Source organism: Mauremys mutica, chromosome 13, assembly GCF_020497125.1.
Source record: "Mauremys mutica isolate MM-2020 ecotype Southern chromosome 13, ASM2049712v1, whole genome shotgun sequence".
Taxonomy (NCBI): domain Eukaryota; kingdom Metazoa; phylum Chordata; order Testudines; family Geoemydidae; genus Mauremys; species Mauremys mutica.
The window spans coordinates 43271809-43294385 of record NC_059084.1 but is presented as its reverse complement, the minus strand read 5'-3'; the positions used below and the strand labels follow the sequence as shown (position 1 = coordinate 43294385).

The following is a 22577-nucleotide window of genomic DNA, read 5'->3' as shown; positions in this document are numbered from 1 at the left end:
TTTGTCAAAGTCATTTTGAATTCTTAGTCTGTCCTCCAAAGTGCTTGCAACATCTTCCAGCTTGGTGTCATCTGCAGATTTTATAAGCATACACTCCACTCCATTATCCAAATCATTAATGAAAATATTTGATAGTACCAGACCCAAGACAGAACCCTTGGGACCCCACTAGATACATCCATCCCGTTTAACAGAGAACCATTGCTAACTACTCTTTGGATAAATCTATACGGCAAATAACAAAACAAAACAAAAACACACAAAAAACTACCTGCAGCAGTGAGTCTCAGAACCTGGATCTGCAGACTTAGTCTTGTAGGATTCATGCTACAACACTAAAAATATCTATGTAGACGTTCTGGCTTGGGCTGGAGGTCAGGCTCTGAAACCCATTCCTCTTTCTGGGCTTCAAACTGGCTATTTTTAATGCCATATCATAATCCCTGAAAGCCCAAGTCTATAGATATGGGCTCTGAGACTTGCAGACACAGTGGATGTGATGTACTCTTTGAGTACGGCCTTTCAGCAAGTTTTTTACTCATTTTATAGTAATTTAATCTAGATCACATTTCCCTGGTTTGCTTATGAAAAAGTCATGAAGGACTGCATCAAACGGCTTACTAAAATCAAGATATATCACATCTATTGCTTCTCCCCTATCCAATAGACCAGTTTATATACATGTGAACATAAAAACAATGATGCACACAGACATATGACCATAATGACCAAAAAATCAATCAAATGCACCAGCACAAATACATTCACATATATATACAGATATATATATGCAAGGACATGCCCCAAAAATATAGAAATAGATAAAACATGTTGGATATAATTTTTAAGCATCTAGAGGATTTAGATACTTATTTCCCATTGGCAATTAAAAGCATGGATGATTTTTTTCAGACATTCCAGTAGAAATGTAAACCTTTCAAGTTGGACAGGTGAAAAAATGTTTTGGGTTTGGTGTGTGTATATGGGGAGGTGTTGTATTTTTCCCTTGTGGAAAATTTCAACAGTTGATTGAAAAACAAAAAAATCTCCTAAAGCATTTCTTGGGGGGTACTTTTGCAACCAAACCTCCAAAATTTCCACCCAAAACCTTAAAAGTAGTCTGTTTACAGGTTATATATATATATATATATATATATATGTGTGTGTGTGTGTGTGTGTGTATGTTAAAAGAAAGCAGATACTTTCCATTTACCCAAGAATCAAAACCTTTTTTTTTTTTTAAATCTCATCCATTCCTCTCTAACTTACCTGCTTGGGAGCAAATTGCCTGTGCTTCAGCACAATTCTCCAGGTAACAAAAGGCATCCATTTATATACATTTTGGTGTTCACTAGGGAGGTACACTGAAAAAGCCTCTGCTGTGATGTTGCCAAGCAACCAGAACTGCCCTTAGTTATCACAGATAAAGAGCGGGGCTTCCAAACTTGTACAGCTGGCTACAGCTGATATAGCGAGCTATCAAAAAATGTACAGCTTAGATCAGTCTGGTTCAGGCTCGGAGACCTGGTGAGTTGGTTTGTGTTTGAACCAAGCTGTGAGTGATGTCATGCTGGACTCCGGGTTATTGCTTTGCAGTGATTGTGACTAGGGTGGCATCACGAAACACCAATGTCACCAATGTCACACTGTCGAAGCCACTGCCACTGTTTAGTGGGTCCTCATGCAAATTGAACATGTTTAGTTGATTCTTTTTATTCCTACTAGAGAAATACCCAGAGGCCCAGAGGTTAGAGAAATATCCAGAGGCCCAGAAAGTCCGTCACATCCTCAGAACAAGGCAGTATTAGTTTTTATGGCCACATGTTGCTGTAGCTTTTCTGCATTAGGCTATATGATCAAAGCTTCATTGCTAGGATATGTTCAAATAATAGGCTTCCATGTATCCCAGCTTACACACCACAGGCTCCAGAGGTCTCATAAAGCTCTGCCAAAGAGAAAAAGAAGAAGGTGTGGGCTGGGACATGGAAGAGGAGTCAGGGCAGAGCAATTGTCCATCTTACATGGAGAGTGTTGGCAAGAAATTTGGGCCCCATTAAAGTCAAAGTCAAAACTCTTGTTTAATTAACAATAGTAGTGACACAAGTTGCTAGAGACCAAAGCAGATCTTGAATAAAGCAGAAATGAAATTGTTAAGGAGTTAAGTTTGGAGTTATAAGGATGGGCCATGCTTGGAACGAACAAATTAGAGGAAGTGTGAAGGCGGTACCGATTATAGAAAAGCTAAGGGAATCCAGGCTTAGATAATTTGGGTTTGTGAAAGGAAAATTGGAAGAACAGATGGGAAACAGATTGTTGATCTTAAAAGAGGAGGGTAACAGAATGATGACCCAAAACTAGATGGATGGATGTCCTACAAAAGGATCTGGATAGTTGCAAAGTTTCAGAGGAACTGCTTCAAGACAGACTGGAATGGAGAAGGACTTGAAGAGCTGGCTCTGTTTAGGTGGGATGCAAGCTAGAAGAATAAAAGCAGTAGTAACGTGGATACAGGTTGTGGTGATGGTGGTGGAATAAGTCACAGAAGCAGTAGTAGTATAATTAGTAAGTGGCTTAATTGTGTCCTCACCATGAGCTCAGCTCCTGGTTTAGACCAAGAGGGCAATTCTGACTGATGCAGTGCTTCTCTGGTACGGGGTTATGATTGTTCTCCTCTTGGGCCCATACCATCCTCCAGTATCCAGTGCAGGAGTGTACAGGGGTGCCCTGCACCCTTTCCATATTCAGGGTTGGAGCAGTGTTCTGAATGCTTGCTGTAGGTGCCTGCCTGGGGCTAACTGGGCACCACATTTGGGATTGGGAAGGCCTTTCCTCCAGGTCAGATTTGCTGGGACCTCATGGGATTTCACCTTTCTCTTCAGCGTGATCTGCTAGGATCAAATGGTCACATCACAGCGGATCAATTCCCTGCCACAGCAGGGACCTCAACCACTCATAGCACCTCAGTCTATTTACCCCTTCACATAACACAAGAACTAGGGGTCACCCAATGAAATTAAAAGGCAGCAGGTTTAAAACAAACAAAAGGGAGTATGTTTTCACATAACATACAGTCAACCCATGGAACTCATTGTTGGGAGATGTTGTCAGGCCAAAATATAACTGGGTTCAAAAAAGATTTAGATAAGTTCATGGAGGATAGGTCCATCAATGGCTGTTAGCCAAAACAGTCAGGGACTTAACCCCATGATTTAGGTGTCCCTAAACTGCCAGGAACTGGGACTGGATGACAGGGGATGGATCATTCACTAATTGCTCTATTCTGTTCATTCCCTCTGAAGCACCTGGCATTGGCCACTGTCAGAAGACAGGATAGTGGACTAGATTGAACAATGGTCTGATCTAGCATAGCTGTTCTTATGTTCCTGTTCTGTAGCTGTGGCATACCACAGCTTAGTCTTCTGAGGGATGCAATACCGTTAGTTTAACTGAAATCACTGGGCTTAGTATGTGGGTGAAATGTAATGACCTGTGATGAACAGAAGGGCAGAATGGATGAGCTAATGGTTCTTTCTGGCCTGAAGCTTTATGAAATTAAAGAAACGTTTGCCCCCTTTAGTACCACTCCCAGTGTGAGTTGGCCAAATAAATGTAGTAGTAGCAACAAGAATAGTAATGGCTAGTAAAATAATGTCTATGTTTGACTGCTCCTACTTCATTTACATATGCAGAACTTCATACCCTGTGTTCAAAGTCCAATATGAATATTAACCAGGTAACCCCATCACACTCCTCTTACAAACTTTGACCATCCATAACTCACACTATATGCCTATTAAACCCCCTGGCAGGAAGGAAACATGAAGGAATCTCAAACTTCCTCTTTTGTAATGCAGCCTGTTTGTTGTGTGGTGATGTTATGTATACTATCCTTTCCGACCACTGATGGTTAGCAAGGTGTCTTTGTCCAGTTCTGATAGGGACTTAGATTTACACTGAGGTCTGTGATACATGGTGGTGTATTTGGATCCCTGTTCTCTCAATACCAAGTCCATTTCAGAAGACTATAGTGAAAGAAAAATATCGTTTTATTGATGTGTCTAAAATTCAATAGGTTTATATCTATGAAAAAACAAGGAATAAGGGAGAGGGAATATTTTATTTTATTTTAAAGAGAGGAAGAGAGCCTGGAGTAAATAATAATGATGACAAACAGACAGTTAGATAGATGAATGTGTAGAGGGATAGATCATTCTTTACTGTGTTAGGTAATAATTGGAGATATACCAATCTCCTAGAACTGGAAGGGACCTTGAAAGGTCATTGAGTCTCAAACCACTGAGCTATCCCTCCCCCCATGTTATTACTATTATGCAAGGCAATTTTCAGTAGAATAAAAGAGAGTTGTCCTGATGCAAAAACATACTGAGACATTTTTTTCCTCAATTAATTTTGACCATAATTTTGATTATCTGTTCTGTTCATTCCCTCTGGGGCACCTGGCACTGGCCACTGTCGGAAGACAGGATACTGGGCTAGATGGACCTTTGGTCTGACCCAGTTTGGCCATTCTTATCTTCCTATGAGTAGGGCCCTAACAAATTCACAGCCATGAAAAATGCATCATGGATTGTGAAATCTGGTATCCCCCCATGAAATCTGGTCTTTTGTGTGCTTTTATGCTATACTATACAGATTTCATAGGGGAGACCAGCTTTTCTCAAATGGGGGGCCCTGACTCAAAAGGGAATTGCAATGGGCTTCAAGGTGATTTTAGGGGGGTTGCAGTACTGCCACCCTTACTTCTGCACTGCTTTCAGAGCTGAGCAGCCAGAGAGCAGCAGCTTTTGGCTGGGCACCCAGATATGAAGGTAGTGCCCCATCAGCAGCGCAGAAGGAAGGGTGGCAATACCATACCATGCCATCCTTACTTCTGTGCTGGTGGTGGCTCTGCCTTCAGCGCTGGGCTCCCAGCCAGCAGCCACCACTCTCCAGCTGCCCAGCTCTGAAGGTAGCTCCGCTGTCAGCAGCAGTGCAGAAGTAAGGGTAGCAGTACCACAACCCCCTCTACAATAACCTTGTGACCACCCCACAACTCCTTTTTGGGTCAGGACCCTTCAGTTACAACACAGTGACATTTCAGATTTAAATAGCGGCAATAATGAAATTTACGATTTTTAAAATCCTGTAACTGTGAAATTGACTAAAATAGATCGTGACTTTGGTAGAGACCTACTTATGACCAATAAGAGAAAAAATTGTTTTAGGAAAAAATTCAAAATTGCAAGAATTTGCACATTTTCAAAGGTTTAAAAGAGATTATTTCAATAGATTTTCTAGATTTTTTAAAATACAATTTTTTTCTCAATGTTTTTTTAAACAATATTGAAATGACTGTTGAACTTTTGTCATTACAAAATATCATGTAAATGAAACATTTTGATAATCCTTTAAATGGTATTTTCTCTTTAAAATGATAAAAAAAGTCATGATATTTTTGTAGAGAATGAATATTTTTGAAAATCTTGGCCGTATTTTAGGGGTTATTTTTCATTTCAAAGATGGATATTTTTGAAGGGAAATATTAAATATTTATTATTATTATTATTATTATTATTATTATTATCGCCCGTGCTAAAATATACATATCCGTGAATACAAATATTCACATAACATAGCTACATAACATTTAATTTCAATATATTTTTAAGGACCTGTTTTCTATCTATACATACACACACACATGTATGTATCTTTATACAACTTTATCTTTATACAACTACACGTACTAGTGCACACATTTTGGAATTGGCATTATTTATGTTTTTGCTTTATTTATTTCACTGATGTGCAAAAATGTCAGAAGCTCAATCAGACACTTTTTATCTCTTCACTTATACTCTGTCCCAACTTCTACCATACCGCTTCCCCACCCTAGGACTTCTTGTATAATTTCAAATACCTCAGAAACTTGAAATAACCATCATATTTTCATTTAAAATCAACTTCTCACAGAAAAAAAAAATTCCCATCACCTCATTCAAAATTACAGTGGCCCGGTGAGCATTATGTCATGAAAACTTAAACTAAAATGAAGATGATCAAAAACTTTTTAGAAGAATGTTTTTCTAGAGAAAAACAGCTTTTCATGAAAATTCAGCTTTCCATGAAAAGCTGCCCCCAACTTTGAAATGTTTCCATTTTCCATAAAAGTTTCAGTGACATTTTAATCTATATATTATTGTTGAATTAGCATTGTACAATTTTATTTAATAGATAGATAGATAGATAGATAGATAGATAGATAGATAGATAGATAGATAGATCTTTTCAAAAAATAAAAAAATGGAGTTTTGGCTAAAACTAATTTTTTCACAGGTAATTAAATTTTCATCAGAAAATCAAAAGAATATTGTTTTTTTGTTATGAATATTAACCAGGTAACCCCATCACACTCCTCTTACAAACTTTGACCATCCATAACTCACGCTATATGGCTATTAAACCCCCTAGCAGGAAGAAAACACGAAGGAATCTCAAACTTCCTCTTTTGTAATGCAACCTGTTTGTTGTGTGGTGATGTAATGTATACTATCCTTTCAGACCACTGGTGGTTAGCAAGGTGTCTTTGTCCAGTTCTGATAGGGACTTAGATTTACACTGAAGTCTGTGATACATGGTGGTGTATTTGGATCCCTGTTCTCTCAATACCAAGTCCATTTCAGAAGACTATAGTGAAAGAAAAGTATTGTTTTATTGATGTGTCTAAAATTCAATAGGTTTGTATCTATGAAAAAACAAGGAATAAGGGAGAGGGAATATTTTATTTTATTTTAAAGAGAGGGAGAGAGCCTGGAGTAGAGAATGATGATGACAAACAGACTGCTAGATAGGTCATTAGATCGATAGATGAATGTGTAGAGGGATAGCTCAATAGATAGATTGATAGGTCATTCTTTACTGTGTTATTACTATTATGCAAGGCAATTTACAGTAGAAGAAAAGAGAGCTTTCCTGATGCAAAGACATACTGAGACATTTTTTTCCTCAATTAATTTTGACCATAATTTTGATTACCTGTTCTGTTCATTCCCTCTGGGGCAACTGGCAATTGTTCACTGTCGGAAGACAGGATAATGGGCTACATGGACCTTTGGTCTGACCCAGTTTGGCCATTCTTATCTTCCTATGAGTAGGACCCTAACAAATTATATAAATATATATATGGTTTAAGGCTGAAATATTTTCACTTCTCAGTAGTTTTTTTTGCCCTTTTAAAAAAATAAAGTAAAAATTTACTGGTGATAATTTTCCATATTGGGGAAAAAAACAACCAGCTTTGTCAGACAGATAGATACACAGATTAAATGGCTAATCTTGCACACAATGTGTCAAAAGATCCAATGGATGGAAGCTTAGGCTAGAGAAATTCAGACTGTAAATAATAATATATATTTAACAGTGAGATTAAGTAACTTATCCAGGGATGTAATGGATTTCCATCACCTGAAGTCTTTAAAGCAAGACTGAATATAGGAAGTACTGAGAGAAATTATATTCCATATAGTCTGAGGACTAGATGATGGTAATGGCTTCACTGTATTAGAACTGACCTGCAAGGTAAATTGTTAAAGGAAAAGACTGATTTCCTGACCCAAAGACATAGCCAGAACAAGGTTTTCTTCCCCACTGAATTTGCACCATTTAGAGAAAATGTTGTGTTAAGACAAAATAAAGAAATTGGGAATATTTTCATTTCAAGGGGTTAAAAACAAGTTTATTTCAATAGTTTTTGTAGAATTTTTTCAATCTTTTTTTTCATTTTATTGAACATATTATTGAAATGGCTATGAATTTTATCCATTTACCAAACAGTGGGTAAATGAAACATTTTAAGAATCCTTTAAATGTGATTTTATTTAAAAAAAATATTAAAAGTGCCATATTTTTTGCAGAAAATGATTTTATTTATTACTTTCATAGGAAAAAAACACATATGAACTAGAGTTTACCAGAGGGGTGGGTGTTAAGGGATGGGGCACAGCATCCTAAGATCTGAGTGGGCAGGGATGGTCTCCCTAGCCTCTGTTTGCCAAAAGCTGGGAATAGGCGACACAGTGGGTGGATCACTTGATGATTCCCTGTTCTGTTCATTCCCTCTGGGGCACCTAGCATTGGCCACTGTCATAAGACAGGATACTGGGTTAGATGGACCTTGCATCTGACCCAGTATGGCCGTTCTCATGTTCTTATGTACCTCCATTTCATGCTAACGTTAGCAAATCGAGTTTGTCTTTCCTGATTTTTGTGGGAAAGGCGCACATTTCACAAGAGCTTTCCTCAGGGCCCTGTTCACCTCCTTGTTCCTCAGGCTGTAGATGAGGGGGTTGACCATGGGAGTCAGGACTGTGTAGAAGATAGAGAACACTTTGTTCAGGTTTCCCACTGTAGCACTATCTGGGAGCATGTAGACAATCATTAAGGTCCCATAGAAAATTGTCACCACAATGAGGTGAGAGGAGCAGGTGGAAAAGGCCTTTTGCCTCCCCATTGTGGAAGGGATTCTCAGGATGGAGGCAATGATAGAAATGTAGGACATCACAGTTAATAGGAATGCAGGAAGGGTGAAGATGGAGGAAAGTATGAAGGTCACAAGTTTCATCTGGCTGGTGTCACTGCAGGAGAGTTTGATCAAAGGGGTGAAATCACAGAAGAAATGATCAATTTCATTCGGGCCGCAGAAAGTGAACTGTGCTAACAAAGACGTGGTGACAGTGCTAGCCAGGAAGCCACTAATCCAGGACAAAGATGCCATCTGGAGGCACACGCTGCCATTCATCTGCACTGCATAGTGCAGGGGTTTACATATTGCTAAGTATCGATCATACGACATCACTGCTAGGAGAGCACATTCTACAGCTGCCAGAGAGCTGAACAAATTAAATTGCGTGATGCAGCCGCTAATAGAAATAGTTCTGTCCCCTGTCAGGAGACTGGCCAGCATCCTGGGCAGGATGGTGGAGGTGTAGCAGATCTCCAAGCAGGACAGGTTCCCCAGGAAGAAGTACATGGGGGTGTGCAGGTGTTGATCAGCCACAATTAGAACAACGATGAGGATGTTCCCAGCCATGGTCACAACATAGATCACTAGGAACAAAGGAAAGAGAAGGATCTGTAATTCAGGGAGATCCCCGAATCCCAGTAGGATGAATTTTGTGATGGACGTTTGATTTCCAGCTTCTGCATGGGCTTGGAAGTGAACCTGGGGGAAGAAAAGAAACTTTATAGTATGCTTAGTATTAACTAAGTATCAACTAGTATTGCAAGGAGATCAGTCTTATACAAAATTGGTTTACATGTGTTCCAACTTTTCTTTTTCTTTTTTTCTTGTGGAGTTTTCACTCGGATCTCTCCTAGTGGCAATCATATGGTGGCTCCGTGTCTCTACAAAAACCTTTACTAGCTTTATTGGTAACTCTATCACATTGAAAATGCATGTCCACTTTTTTGTCCTTTGATAACGCACTCAGACACCACAGCAATAATCATGTGATAAGGAGAGAGCGTGAAAGAGCGAGAGAGGTTGTTTGAATCAAAGAATGGAAAGTCAGACAAACAGAGACAGATTGAGATTGATGGACAGACGAATGGATGGGTAGACTGACAAAGAGAGAAACAGAGTGACACATTCAAGCATGAATGAGCAGAGAGAGAGAGAGAGAGAATAGTTGTTGGATATGAAGTATAGAGAGGCAGATGAACATTGATAGATATCTTTCATTATTACAGCTTTCCAGGTTTTGCCCTTCGATTCAGTACATGTTTATACTGGCTTTCCCTCTCTGAATTAGCTGTGTATTCCCAGGCTGAATTGTTTTTCTCCTTTTCTACCCAGCTTTCTAATCTCTGACTCTGTCTTCATCCTGACTTCAAACACTCAGTTGAATTCAGTTCCAAACCAATGTTTCATAAGCAATGAATGGAGGGAGACATTCCTCTGAAACACCTTCTACTTTTTCTCTGGCTAATATTAACTCTAAATCAACCCATCAACATACATCTGCTACTCCCTGGTGAAGGAAACGTCTAAGACAGAGTATGTCTCCTTTCTGTCTAAAGCATTATGACCCCAATTCAAGAAGATACTCAACTTGCATGTAGCTTTTAGCACAGGCGCAGTCCGATTAACTTACATGGGATTGCTCACAAGCTTAAAGTTATGTATATGTTTAAGTACCTTCCTGAATCAGAGTCTATAGTGTTTTCCAACTTAGAGGGGCAAATGTTGAGGTGGAAACAAAGGATTTGGCAGGATGATCTATCAAATCTTTTATCTTCCCTTGCCTGTATTATGCATGAGGTCAGACTAGATGACCATAATGGTTCTTTCTGCCCTTAAATTCCATAAATCTGTAAATTGGTTTACCTTTAAGGAGGAGGTATTACCAGCCAAAATCTCTGATATGAACTCTTCACTCTTTGTATTGACACCAAGATATGGGTTCTGCCATCTATCTTCCATCCTCCTCATCATCATTACTAGGCATGGATGCCGGCTTCCTCCAGGCCCCGAAGGTGCATCCATGGAGTCGGCACCTATATTCAGGTGAGATCTTTCAATAAGGAGACCTGCCTATGCTTGACTATATGTGTCAGTTCTGCTACCCAGCTGCATTAATTTTGCCTTCTATCCATCTACTGAATGTCAGCATCTCTCCTAATTCCTTATTTATTCTTTGTGGGAGAAGGGGAAACCTGCCTTGACATTTTAGCTGATGGCAGCAATAACAACGGCAGAGGTTTCCATGTGGGATTTGAACACCGTCCTCCCTTTTGTTCTTTTGAAAAAATCAGCCATTTTATTTATAGTTAGATATAGAGATGGTCAGGACTCTTTTTAAAAACCAACCAAACAAAAAAACTTGTTTTCCACTGTAAAATGCCAGTTTATCAGCACTGACACTGTTCTTTCAGAAGAAAACGTTTTGACACTTTTTCTTGTGTTGGGAATCCAAAATGATTGAGCTTGTCTCAACATTTTCTAAATTAAAATCTTCCAATTATTTTTGCATCCACATTTGCATTTTTGCATTTCACTTTGACATTTATTTTAACTTCTAGTAAAAAATAAAAAAGGTCAACATTGAAATGAAACATCTTGAAATTATGAGAGTAGCACATGTCAGCCAACCCAATCCCAGTTTTGTGGGACGGGGAGATTATCTGTTCACAACAACATTCAGGTTGAGATTTTCAGAGTTGCCTAAGGGATTTAGATGCCTAATTTCCATTAGAAGGAAGGGGAATGGACATCCCATCCTTTAAAGGGCTTTGAATCTCTCATACTACCTGTGTCCACTGATCAAAGGCAAAGTATTGTTATGTCAGTAAGGTTTTTACATTTCTGCTATTATTGGTTTAAGGCCAAGAGATCTCAGCTGAGACCAAGGCCCCACTGTGCTAAGACCTGTGCGTGAACCTAGTAAGAAATAGACCCCGCCATGCTGAGAGCACAATCTAAATGGTTTAAAGGTGGGGGTGGAAACTGAGGCACATAGCAGGGAAGTGACAGTGCTAGAAGTCAGTGGTAGCACTAGAAAAGGAACCCAGGTTTTCCAACTCTTTGTCCCAGGATCTATGAAGTGTGCACAGCATTACTTCTACAAACCTTTGGCATTATCAAGTCATTTAAAGGCTCATATTTTCGAAGTTTCCTGGGAGATATGAACATACAGTAGAGGTCTCTAAAAATCCCAGCTAAAATCTGTACATTTAACCCCCTAGGAAATTCAGTATTTGTGACTTTATTTAGTCATAGGAACATGCAAACTCAGACTGACCAAAATCACAAACATTTTTAGAGCTCATGTAGTGAATGTTGTGGATCTCAATTTAAATGTCAAGGTGCTGTTAAGTTATCATCTATATCTATCTCTGCAGAGATTCTTTATAGCCTACAGACTCAGGCTTACAAGCACTTTCAATAGACTATGTACCTGAGAAAAGTCACTCATATGGATAAGTGTTGGTATGACCTACTCATGAGTGTATGTTACCAGCCCCTGTCCCTAACCCTGAAGCCCCATGCTGATCCATAGAGGATATGACTCTACTCTTCATTGGATGGCTGCCTAGCCCAGCACATACTTCAATGTATACCTCAGTTTACATATAAGTAGTAAACAGGGCCCTCTGGACAGTAAGAGCGGGTAGACTGGTTTCTCAAAGACAAAAGACAAGCTGATGTCTCTAGCCACGTGTCATCAAAGTTGATGGGTAATCACCTTTGAGGTGGCCATCCTTTGAGCACCTGGTTTGTAATGTAGTATCCAAAACAGAGATGAGAAAAGTATAGAACAAAGCAACAAGTTATTGAGCTGTTAAAAAATGATGGGTTGGGTTTTCATGATGTATAGAGAGTTTTGTAACTTGTCAAACCCTATTATAAATGTAACTAGCGTCAATGCATATTTCTGAAGCATAACTTTTTATGTCCATCCTCTTTGTAACAGCCCATAACATATTTGAAGACTGTTATAAGGTCGCCCCTCAGTCTTCTTTTTTCGAAAGTGAACATGCCCTTTTTTTTAACCTTTCCTCATAGCTCAGGTTTGCTAAAGCCTTTGATAATTTCATTGCTCTCCACTGCACTTTTTCTTCCTAACTTTACATTTGCCTTTATTGAATTTCATCTTGTTGATTTCAGATGAAATCTCCAATTTGTCAAAGTCATTTTGAATTCTTAGCCTGTCCTCCAAAGTGCTTGCAAAGCCTGCCAGGTTGGTGTCAACTGGAGATTTTATAAGCATACTCTCCACTCCATTATACAAATAATTAATGAAAATATTTGATAGTACCAGACCCAGGACAGAACCCTGGGGACTCCACTAGATACATCCTCCTAGTTCAACAGAGAACCATTGATAACTACTCTTTGGATAAATCTATATGGCAAATAACAAAACAAAACAAAACAAAACAAAAACACACAAAAAACTACCCAACAGCTGTGAGTCTCAGAACCTGGGTCTGCAGATTTGGTCTTGTAGGATTCATGCTACAACACTAAAAATAGCTATGTAGACGTTCTGACTTGGGCTGGATGTCAGGCTCTGAAACCCATTCCTCTCCCTGGGATTCAAACTGACTATTTTTAATGCCATACCATAATCTCTACAAGCCCAAGTCTATAGATATGGGCTCTGATTCTTGCGGACACAGTGGATGTGATGTACCCTTTGAGTACAGCCTTTCAGCAAGTTTTTTACTCATTTTATAGTGATTTAATCTAGATCACATTTCCCTGGTTTGCTTATGAAAAAGTCATGAAGGACTGCATCAAACGGCTTACTAAAATCAAGATATATCATATCTATTGCTTCTCCCCTATCCAGTAGACCAGTTTGTATACGTGAACATAAAAACAATGATGCACACAGGCATATGACCGTAATCACCTAAAAATCAATCCAATGCACTAGCACAATTATATTCACATATATACACATATATACACAGATGTATATATGCAAGGACATGCCCCAAAATATAGTAATAGATAAAACATGTTGGCTATAATTTTTAAGCATCTAGAAGATTTAGATACTTATTTCCCATTGGCAATTAAAAGCATGGATGATTTTTTTCAGACATTCCAGTAGAAATGTAAACCTTTCAAGTTGGACAGGTGAAAAAATGTTTTGGGTTTGGTGTGTGTATGTGGAGGGGTGTTGTATTTTTCCCTTGTGGAAATTTCAACTGTTCATTGAAAAACAAAAACTCTCCTAAAGCAGTTTTGGGGGGTACTTTTGCAACCAAACCTCCAAAATTTCCACCCCAAACCTGAAAAGTAGTCTGTTTTCAGGTTTTTATATATATATATATATATATATATATATATATATAAATGTTAAAAGAAAGCAGATACTTTCCATTTACCCAAGAATCAATACCTTTTCTTTTTTTAAATCTCATCCATTCCTCTCTAACTTACCTGCTTGGGAGCAAATTGCCTGTGCTTCAGCACAATTCTCCAGGTAACAAAAGGCATTCATTTATATACATTTTGGTGTTCACTAGGGAGGTACACTGAAAAAGCCTCTGCTGTGATGTTGCCAAGCAACCAGAACTGCCCTTAATTATCACAGATAAAGAGCAGAGGCTTCCAAACTTGTACAGCTGGCTACAGCTGATATAGCGAGCTATCAAAAAATGTACAGCTTAGATCAGTCTGGTTCAGGCTTAGAGAGCTGGTGAGTTGGTTTGTGTTTGAACCAAGCTGTGAGTGATGTCATGCTGGACTCCGGGTCATTGCTTTGCAGTTATTGTGACTAGGGTGGCATCACGAAACACCAATGTCACCAATGTCACACTGTCGAAGCCACTGCCACTGTTTAGTGGGTCCTCATGCAAATTGAACATGTGTAGTTGATTCTTTTAATTCCTACTAGAGAAATACCCAGAGGCCTAGAGGTTAGAGGTGACAGAAAGTCCGTCACAGCCTCAGAACAAGGCGGTATTTGTTTTTATGGCCACATGTTGCTGTAGCTTTTCTGCATTAGGCTATATGATCAAAGCTTCATTGCTAGGATATGTGCAAATAATAGGCTTCCATGTATCTCAGCTTACACACCACAGGCTCCAGAGGTCTCAAAAAGCTCTGCCAAAGAGAAAAGAAGAAGGTGTGGGGCTGGAGACATGGAAGAGGAGTCAGGGCAGAGCAATTGTCCAGCTTACATAGAGAGTGTTGGCAAGAAATTTGGGCCCTATTAAAGTCAAAGGCAAAACTCTTGTTTAATTAACAATAGTAGTGACACAAGTTACTAGAGACCAAAGCAGATCTTGAATAAAGCAGAAATGAAATTGTTAAGGAGTTAAGCTTGGAGTTATAAGGATGGGCCATGCTTGGAACGAACAAATTAGAGGAAGTGTGAAGGTGGTACCGATCATAGAAAAACTAAGGGAATCCAGGCTTAGATCATTTGGGCTTGTGAAAGGAAAATTGGAATAACAGATGGGAAACAGATTGTTGATCTTAGAAGAGGAGGGTAACAGAATGATGACCCAAAACTAGATGGATGGATGTCCTACAAAAGGATCTGGATAGTTGCAAAGTTTCAGAGGAACTGCTTCAGGACAGACTGGAATGGAGAAGCACTTGAAGAGCTGACTCTGTTTAGATGGGATGCAAGCTAGAAGAAGAAAAGCAGTAGTAACATGGATACAGGTTGTGGTGATGGCGGTGGAATAAGTCACAGAAGCAGTAGTAGTATAATTAGTAAGTGGCTTAATCGTGTCCTTACCACGAGCTCAGCTCCTGGATTAGACCAAGAGGGCGATATTGACTGATACAGTGCTACTCTGGTAGGGGTTATGATTGATCTCCTCCTGGGCCCATACCATCCTCCTGTATCCAGTGCAGGAGTGTACAGGGGTGCATTGCACCCTTTCCATATTCAGGGTTGGAGCAGTGTTCTGAATGCTTGCTGTAGGTGCCTGCCTGGGGCTAACTGGTCACCACATTTGGGATTGGCAAGGTCTTTCCTCCAGGTCAGATTTGCTGGGACCTCATGGGATTTCACCTTTCTCTTCAGCGTGATCTGCTAGGATCAAATGGTCACATCACAGCGGATCAATTCCCTGCCACAGCAGAGACCTCAACCACTCATAGCACCTCAGTCTATTTACCCCTTCACATAACACAAGAACTAGGGGTCACCCAATGAAATTAAAAGGCAGCAGGTTTAAAACAAACAAAAGGAAGTATGTTTTCACATAACGTACAGTCAACCCATGGAACTCATTGTTGGGGGATGTTGTCAGGCCAAAATATAACTGGGTTCAAAAAAGATTTAGATAAGTTCATGGAGGATAGGTCCATCAATGGCTATTAGCCAAAACAGTCAGGGACTTAACCCCATGATTTAGGTGTCCCTAAACTGCCAGGAACTGGGACTGGATGACCGGGGATGGATCATTCACTAATTGCTCTATTCTGTTCATTCCCTCTGAAGCACCTGGCATTGGACACTGTCAGAAGACAGGATAGTGGACTAGATTGAACAATGGTCTGATCTAGCATAGCTGTTCTTATGTTCCTGTTCTGTAGCTGTGGCATACCACAGCTTAGTCTTCTGAGGGCTGAAATACCGTTAGTTTAACTGAAATAATTGGGCTTAGTATGTGGGTGAAATGTAATGACCTGTGATGAACAGAAGGGCAGAATGGATGAGCTAATGGTTCCTTCTGGCCTGAAGCTTTATGAAACTATAGAAACGTTTGCCCCCTTTAGTACCACTGAATAACTCCCAGTGTGAGTTGGCCAAATAAATGTAGTAGTAGCAACAAGAATAGTAATGGCTAGTAACATAATGTCTATGTTTGACTGCTCCTACTTCATTTACATATGCAGAACTTCAGACCCTGTGTTCAAAGTCCAATATGAATATTAACCAGGTAACCCCATCACACTCCTCTTACAAACTTTGACCATCCATAACTCACGCTATATGCCTATTAAACCCCCTAGCAGGAAGAAAACACGAAGGAATCTCAAACTTCCTCTTTTGTAATGCAACCTGTTTGTTGTGTGGTGATGTAATGTATACTATCCTTTCAGACCACTGGTGGTTAGCAAGGTGTCTTTGTCCAGTTCTGATAGGGACTTAGATTTACACTGAGGTCTGTGATACATGGTGGTGTATTTGGATCCCTGTTCTCTCAATACCAAGTCCATTTCAGAAGACTATAGTGAAAGAAAAGTATTGTTTTATTGATGTGTCTAAAATTCAATAGGTTTGTATCTATGAAAAAACAAGGAATAAGGGAGAGGGAATATTTTATTTTATTTTAAAAAGAGGGAGAGAGCCTGGAGTAGATAATGATGATGGCAAACAGACTGTTAGATAGGTCATTAGATCGATAGATGAATGTGTAGAGGGATAGCTCAATAGATAGATTGATAGGTCATTCTTTACTGTGTTATTACTATTATGCAAGGCAATTTACAGTAGAAGAAAAGAGAGCTTTCCTGATGCAAAGACATACTGAGACATTTTTTTCCTCAATTAATTTTGACCATAATTTTGATTACCTGTTCTGTTCATTCCCTCTGGGGCAACTGGCTATTGTTCACTGTCGGAAGACAGGATAATGGGCTACATGGACCTTTGGTCTGACCCAGTTTGGCCATTCTTATCTTCCTATGAGTAGGACCCTAACAAATTATATAAATATATATATGGTTTAAGGCTGAAATATTTTCACTTTTCAGTAGTTTTTTGCCCTTCCTTTAAAAAAATAAAGTAAAAATTTACTGGTGATAATTTTCCATATTGGGGAAAAAACCAACCAGCTTTGTCAGACAGATAGATACATTGATTAAATGGCTAATCTTGCACACAACGTGTCAAAAGATCCAATGGATGGAAGCTTAGGCTAGAGAAATTCAGACTGTAAATAAGTAATATATATTTAACAGTGAGATTAAGTAACAATTGGAACTACTTATCCAGGGATGTAATGGATTTCCATCACCTGAAGTCTTTAAAGCAAGACTGAATATAGGAAGTACTGAGAGAAATTATATTCCATATAGTCTGAGGACTAGATGATGGTAATGGCTTCACTATATTAGAACTGACCTGCAAGGTAAATTGTTAAAGGAAAAGAGTGATTTCCTGACCCAAAGACATAGCCAGAACAAGGTTTTCTTCCCCGCTGAATTTGCACCATTTAGAGAAAATGTTGTGTTAAGACAAAATAAAGAAATTGGGAATATTTTCATTTCAAGGGGTTAAAAACAAGTTTATTTCAATAGTTTTTGTAGAATTTTTTCAATTTTTTTTTCATTTTATTGAACATATTATTGAAATGGCTATGAATTTTATCCATTTACCAAACAGTGGGTAAATGAAACATTTTAAGAATCCTTTAAATGTGATTTTATTTGAAAAAAATATTAAAAGTGCCATATTTCTTGCAGAAAATGATTTTATTTATTACTTTCATAGGAAAAAAACACATATGAACTAGAGTTTACCAGAGGGGTGGGTGTTAAGGAATGGGGCACAGCATCCTAAGATCTGAGTGGGCAGGGATGGTCTCCCTAGCCTCTGTTTGCCAAAAGCTGGGAATAGGCGACACAGTGGGTGGATCACTTGATGATTCCCTGTTCTGTTCATTCCCTCTGGGGCACCTGGCATTGGGCACTGTCATAAGACAGGATACTGGGTTAGATGGACCTTGCGTCTGACCCAGTATGGCCGTTCTCATGTTTTTATGTACCTCCATTTCATGCTAACGTTAGCAAATCGAGTTTGTCTTTCCTGATTTTTGTGGGAAAGGCGCACATTTCACAAGAGCTTTCCTCAGGGCCCTGTTCACCTCCTTGTTCCTCAGGCTGTAGATGAGGGGGTTGACCATGGGAGTCAGGACTGTGTAGAAGATAGAGAACACTTTGTTCAGGTTTCCCACTGTAGCACTATCTGGGAGCATGTAGACAATCATTAAGGTCCCATAGAAAATTGTCACCACAATGAGGTGAGAGGAGCAGGTGGAAAAGGCCTTTTGCCTCCCCATTGTGGAAGGGATTCTCAGGATGGAGGCAATGATAGAAATGTAGGACATCACAGTTAATAGGAATGCAGGAAGGGTGAAGATGGAGGAAAGTATGAAGGTCACAAGTTTCATCTGGCTGGTGTCACTGCAGGAGAGTTTGATCAAAGGGGTGAAATCACAGAAGAAATGATCAATTTCATTCGGGCCGCAGAAAGTGAACTGTGCTAACAAAGACGTGGTGACAGTGCTAGCCAGGAAGCCACTAATCCAGGACAAAGATGCCATCTGGAGGCACACGCTGCCATTCATCTGCACTGCATAGTGCAGGGGTTTACATATTGCTAAGTATCGATCATACGACATCACTGCTAGGAGAGCACATTCTACAGCTGCCAGAGAGCTGAACAAATTAAATTGCGTGATGCAGCCGCTAATAGAAATAGTTCTGTCCCCTGTCAGGAGACTGGCCAGCATCCTGGGCAGGATGGTGGAGGTGTAGCAGATCTCCAAGCAGGACAGGTTCCCCAGGAAGAAGTACATGGGGGTGTGCAGGTGTTGATCAGCCACAATTAGAACAACGATGAGGATGTTCCCAGCCATGGTCACAACATAGATCACTAGGAACAAAGGGAAGAGAAGGATCTGTACTTCAGGGAGATCCCCGAATCCCAGTAGGATGAATTTTGTGATGGACGTTTGATTTCCAGCTTCTGCATGGGCTTGGAAGTGAACCTGGGGGAAGAAAAGAAACTTTATAGTATGCTTAGTATTAACTAAGTATCAACTAGTATTGCAAGGAGATCAGTCTTATACAAAATTGGTTTACATGTGTTCCAACTTTTCTTTTTCTTTTTTTCTTGTGGAGTTTTCACTCGGATCTCTCCTAGTGGCAATCATATGGTGGCTCCGTGTCTCTACAAAAACCTTTACTAGCTTTATTGGTAACTCTATCACATTGAAAATGCATGTCCACTTTTTTGTCCTTTGATAACGCACTCAGACACCACAGCAATAATCATGTGATAGGGAGAGAGCGCGAAAGAGCGAGAGAGGTTGTTTGAATCAAAGAATGGAAAGTCAGACAAACAGAGACAGATTGAGATTGATGGACAGACGAATGGATAGGTAGACTGACAAAGAGAGAAACAGAGTGACACATTCAAGCATGAATGAGCAGAGAGAGAGAGAGAGAATAGTTTTTGGAAATGAAGTATAGAGAGGCAGATGAACATTGATAGATATCTTTCATTATTACAGCTTTCCAGGTTTTGCCCTTCGATTCAGTACATGTTTATACTGGCTTTCCCTCTCTGAATTAGCTGTGTATTCCCAGGCTGAATTGTTTTTCTCCTTTTCTACCCAGCTTTCTAATCTCTGACTCTGTCTTCATCCTGACTTCAAACACTCAGTTGAATTCAGTTCCAAACCAATGTTTCATAAGCAATGAATGGAGGGAGACATTCCTCTGAAACGCCTTCTACTTTTTCTCTGGCTAATATTAACTCTAAATCAACCCATCAACATACATCTGCTACTCCCTGGTGAAGGAAAAGTTTTGTGGGACGGGGAGATTATCTGTTCACAGCAACATTCAGGTTGAGATTTTCAGAGTTGCCTAAGGGATTTAGATGCCTAATTTCCATTAGAAGGAAGGGGAATGGACATCCCATCCTTTAAAGGGCTTTGAATCTCTCATACTACCCGTGTCCACTGATCAAAGGCAAAGTATTGTTATGTCAGTAAGGTTTTTACATTTCTGCTATTATTGGTTTAAGGCCAAGAGATCTCAGCTGAGACCAAGGCCCCACTGTGCTAAGACCTGTGCGTGCACCTAGTAAGAAATAGACCTCGCCATGCTGAGAGCACAATCTAAATGGTTTAAAGGTGGGGGTGGAAACTGAGGCACATAGCAGGAAAGTGACAGTGCTAGAAGTCAGTGGTAGCACTAGAAAAGGGACCCAGGTTTTCCAACTCTTTGTCCCAGGATCTATGAAGTGTGCACAGCATTACTTCTACAAACCTTTGGCATTATCAAGTCATTTAAAGGCTCATATTTTCGAAGTTTCCTGGGAGATACGAACATACAGTAGAGGTCTCTAAAAATCCCAGCTAAAATCTGTACATTTAACCCCCCAGGAAATTCAGTATTTGTGACTTTATTTAGTCATAGGAACATGCAAACTCAGACTGACCAAAATCACAAACATTTTTAGAGCTCATGTAGTGAATTTTGTGGATCTCAATTTAAATGTCAAGGTGCTGTTAAGTTATCATCTATATCTATCTCTGCAGAGATTCTTTATAGCCTACAGACTCAGGCTTACAAGCACTTTCAATAGACTATGTACCTGAGAAAAGTTACTCATATGGATAAGTGTTGGTATGACCTACTCATGAGTGTATGTTACCAGCCCCTGTCCCTAACCCTGAAGCCCCATGCTGATCCATAGAGGATATGACTTTTACAGCCCACACTTACAAAGGTTTGGCTTTTTATCTCATTCTGTACTGGTTCATCTATTTAGCCCTGAACCCCCACTGTTCAGTTCCAGATGTGCCAGTTCCGGTGGTTGGAATATTTAGGACCAGGTGTCTACTAACATAGATGAAAGCAGCAATCCTAAAAGTACAGTGCAAACCTTTGTTACTTAAAGGTTGAGGTTTTCCAAGCTGCCTAGGAGAATGGGCCCCAGTTCCTATTAGATTTAATGGGATTTGAGTATCCATATCACCAAGGCAGTTTTGAAAATATCAGCTAAAATCTCTACATTTAAAATGACATGAAACTCAGCATTTATAATTTTATCAAGCCATATTGACATGCAAAATATTGAATGACAAAAAACCATAGAAATCTTGTCCCTTTTTTGCTTACAAAAAACCTCATAACTAGCCAAATAACAAAGAAACAAACAAAAACAAAAAACCCTCTTAACTGGAAAATCTGAAAACCAAACATTTTCAGTCCAAATACACCTTTTGTTTTCAGCTGAAATTTCTCAGTTTTCAACCAAACATCTAACATTTTCATCTGGAAAACCCTAAATATATTTTATTTTGACAAAAACATTTTTTTGAGGGGGAAGCTAAAAGAAAGGATTTTCAGGGTTTTTTTTTGCTAAGTAGAGTCACTGCTTTCCAGTATAAGTCCCCCATCCCGCAAGTATGACCAGTTTTCCTTTGTCATAGATATATAACCTCTATTTGGCACTGGTGAGGCCACATCTGGAGCACTACATCCATTTTTGGGCCCTGCCCTACAGAAAGGATGTAGACAAATTGGAGAGAGTCCAACGGAGGGCAACAAAAATGATTAGGGGGCTGGGGCACATGACTTATGAGGAGAGGCTGAGTGAACTGGGCTTATTTAGTCTGCAGAAGAGAAGAGTGAGGGGGGATTTGATAGCAGCCTTCAACTACCTGAAGGGGGGTTCCAAAGATGATGGAGCTAGACTGTTCTCAGTGGTGAAGGATGACAGAACAAGAAGCAATGGTCTCCAGTTGCAGTGGAGGAGGTCTAGGTTGGATATTAGGGAAAACTATTTCACTAGGGTGAGGGATGAAGCACTGGAATGGGTTACTTAGTGAGCTGGTGAAATCTCCATCCTTAGACGTTTTTAAGGCCCGGCTTGACAAAGCCCTGGCTGGGATGATTTAGTTGGGGTTGGTCAAGCTTTGAGCAGGGAATTGGACTAGATGACCTCCTGAGGTCTCTTCCAACCCTAATCTTCAATGATCCTATGAATCTATGAATGGGGCTGTATTGAAACACGTGTTCAAATAAACCCAATTAATCAAGGAACCTAAATCAGCCTGGATAACCGACATGTCATTATTATTTGCCACGTCATCATGTTTTTTGGCAGCACCAAGCACAGACACCTGCAAGACCCCACTAGAAACACATCTATTAAATGATTCACCATTTACAATTACTTTTGACAATTCACCAGTGTTAGAGGGCTCTCTCTTCACCCTCTACGCTGGTTTTTGTCATGCAGACAGAAAGCAGAACACCAGAAGTCTGATGTGTAGACAAGGTGATGTTTATTGGGGTTAGT

At 39.7% G+C, this 22577-nt stretch overlaps 2 protein-coding genes across 2 annotated transcripts; both read right to left on the bottom strand.

Annotated features, from left to right (window-relative positions):
• Positions 1-8197: 8197 nt before the first annotated feature.
• LOC123348542 (olfactory receptor 11A1-like) lies at positions 8198-9113 on the bottom strand. Its single transcript, XM_044986055.1, has one exon. The coding sequence runs from the start codon at positions 9086-9088 to the stop codon at positions 8234-8236; it is 855 nt and encodes a 284-aa protein (XP_044841990.1). The 5' UTR covers positions 9089-9113; the 3' UTR covers positions 8198-8233.
• A 9148-nt stretch (positions 9114-18261) lies between these two features.
• Positions 18262-19223, bottom strand: LOC123347408 (olfactory receptor 11A1-like). Its single transcript, XM_044984824.1, has one exon. It carries the CDS (start codon positions 19114-19116, stop codon positions 18262-18264), a length of 855 nt encoding a protein of 284 aa, XP_044840759.1. The 5' UTR covers positions 19117-19223.
• Between the last annotated feature and the right edge of the window lie 3354 nt (positions 19224-22577).

Bases quoted from the DNA above. Each gene is read 5' to 3' on its own strand.
- LOC123347408 (XM_044984824.1), bottom strand. From the start codon at position 19,116: ATGGCTGGGAACATCCTCATCGTTGTTCTAATTGTGGCTGATCAACAC.
- LOC123348542 (XM_044986055.1), bottom strand. From the start codon at position 9,088: ATGGCTGGGAACATCCTCATCGTTGTTCTAATTGTGGCTGATCAACAC.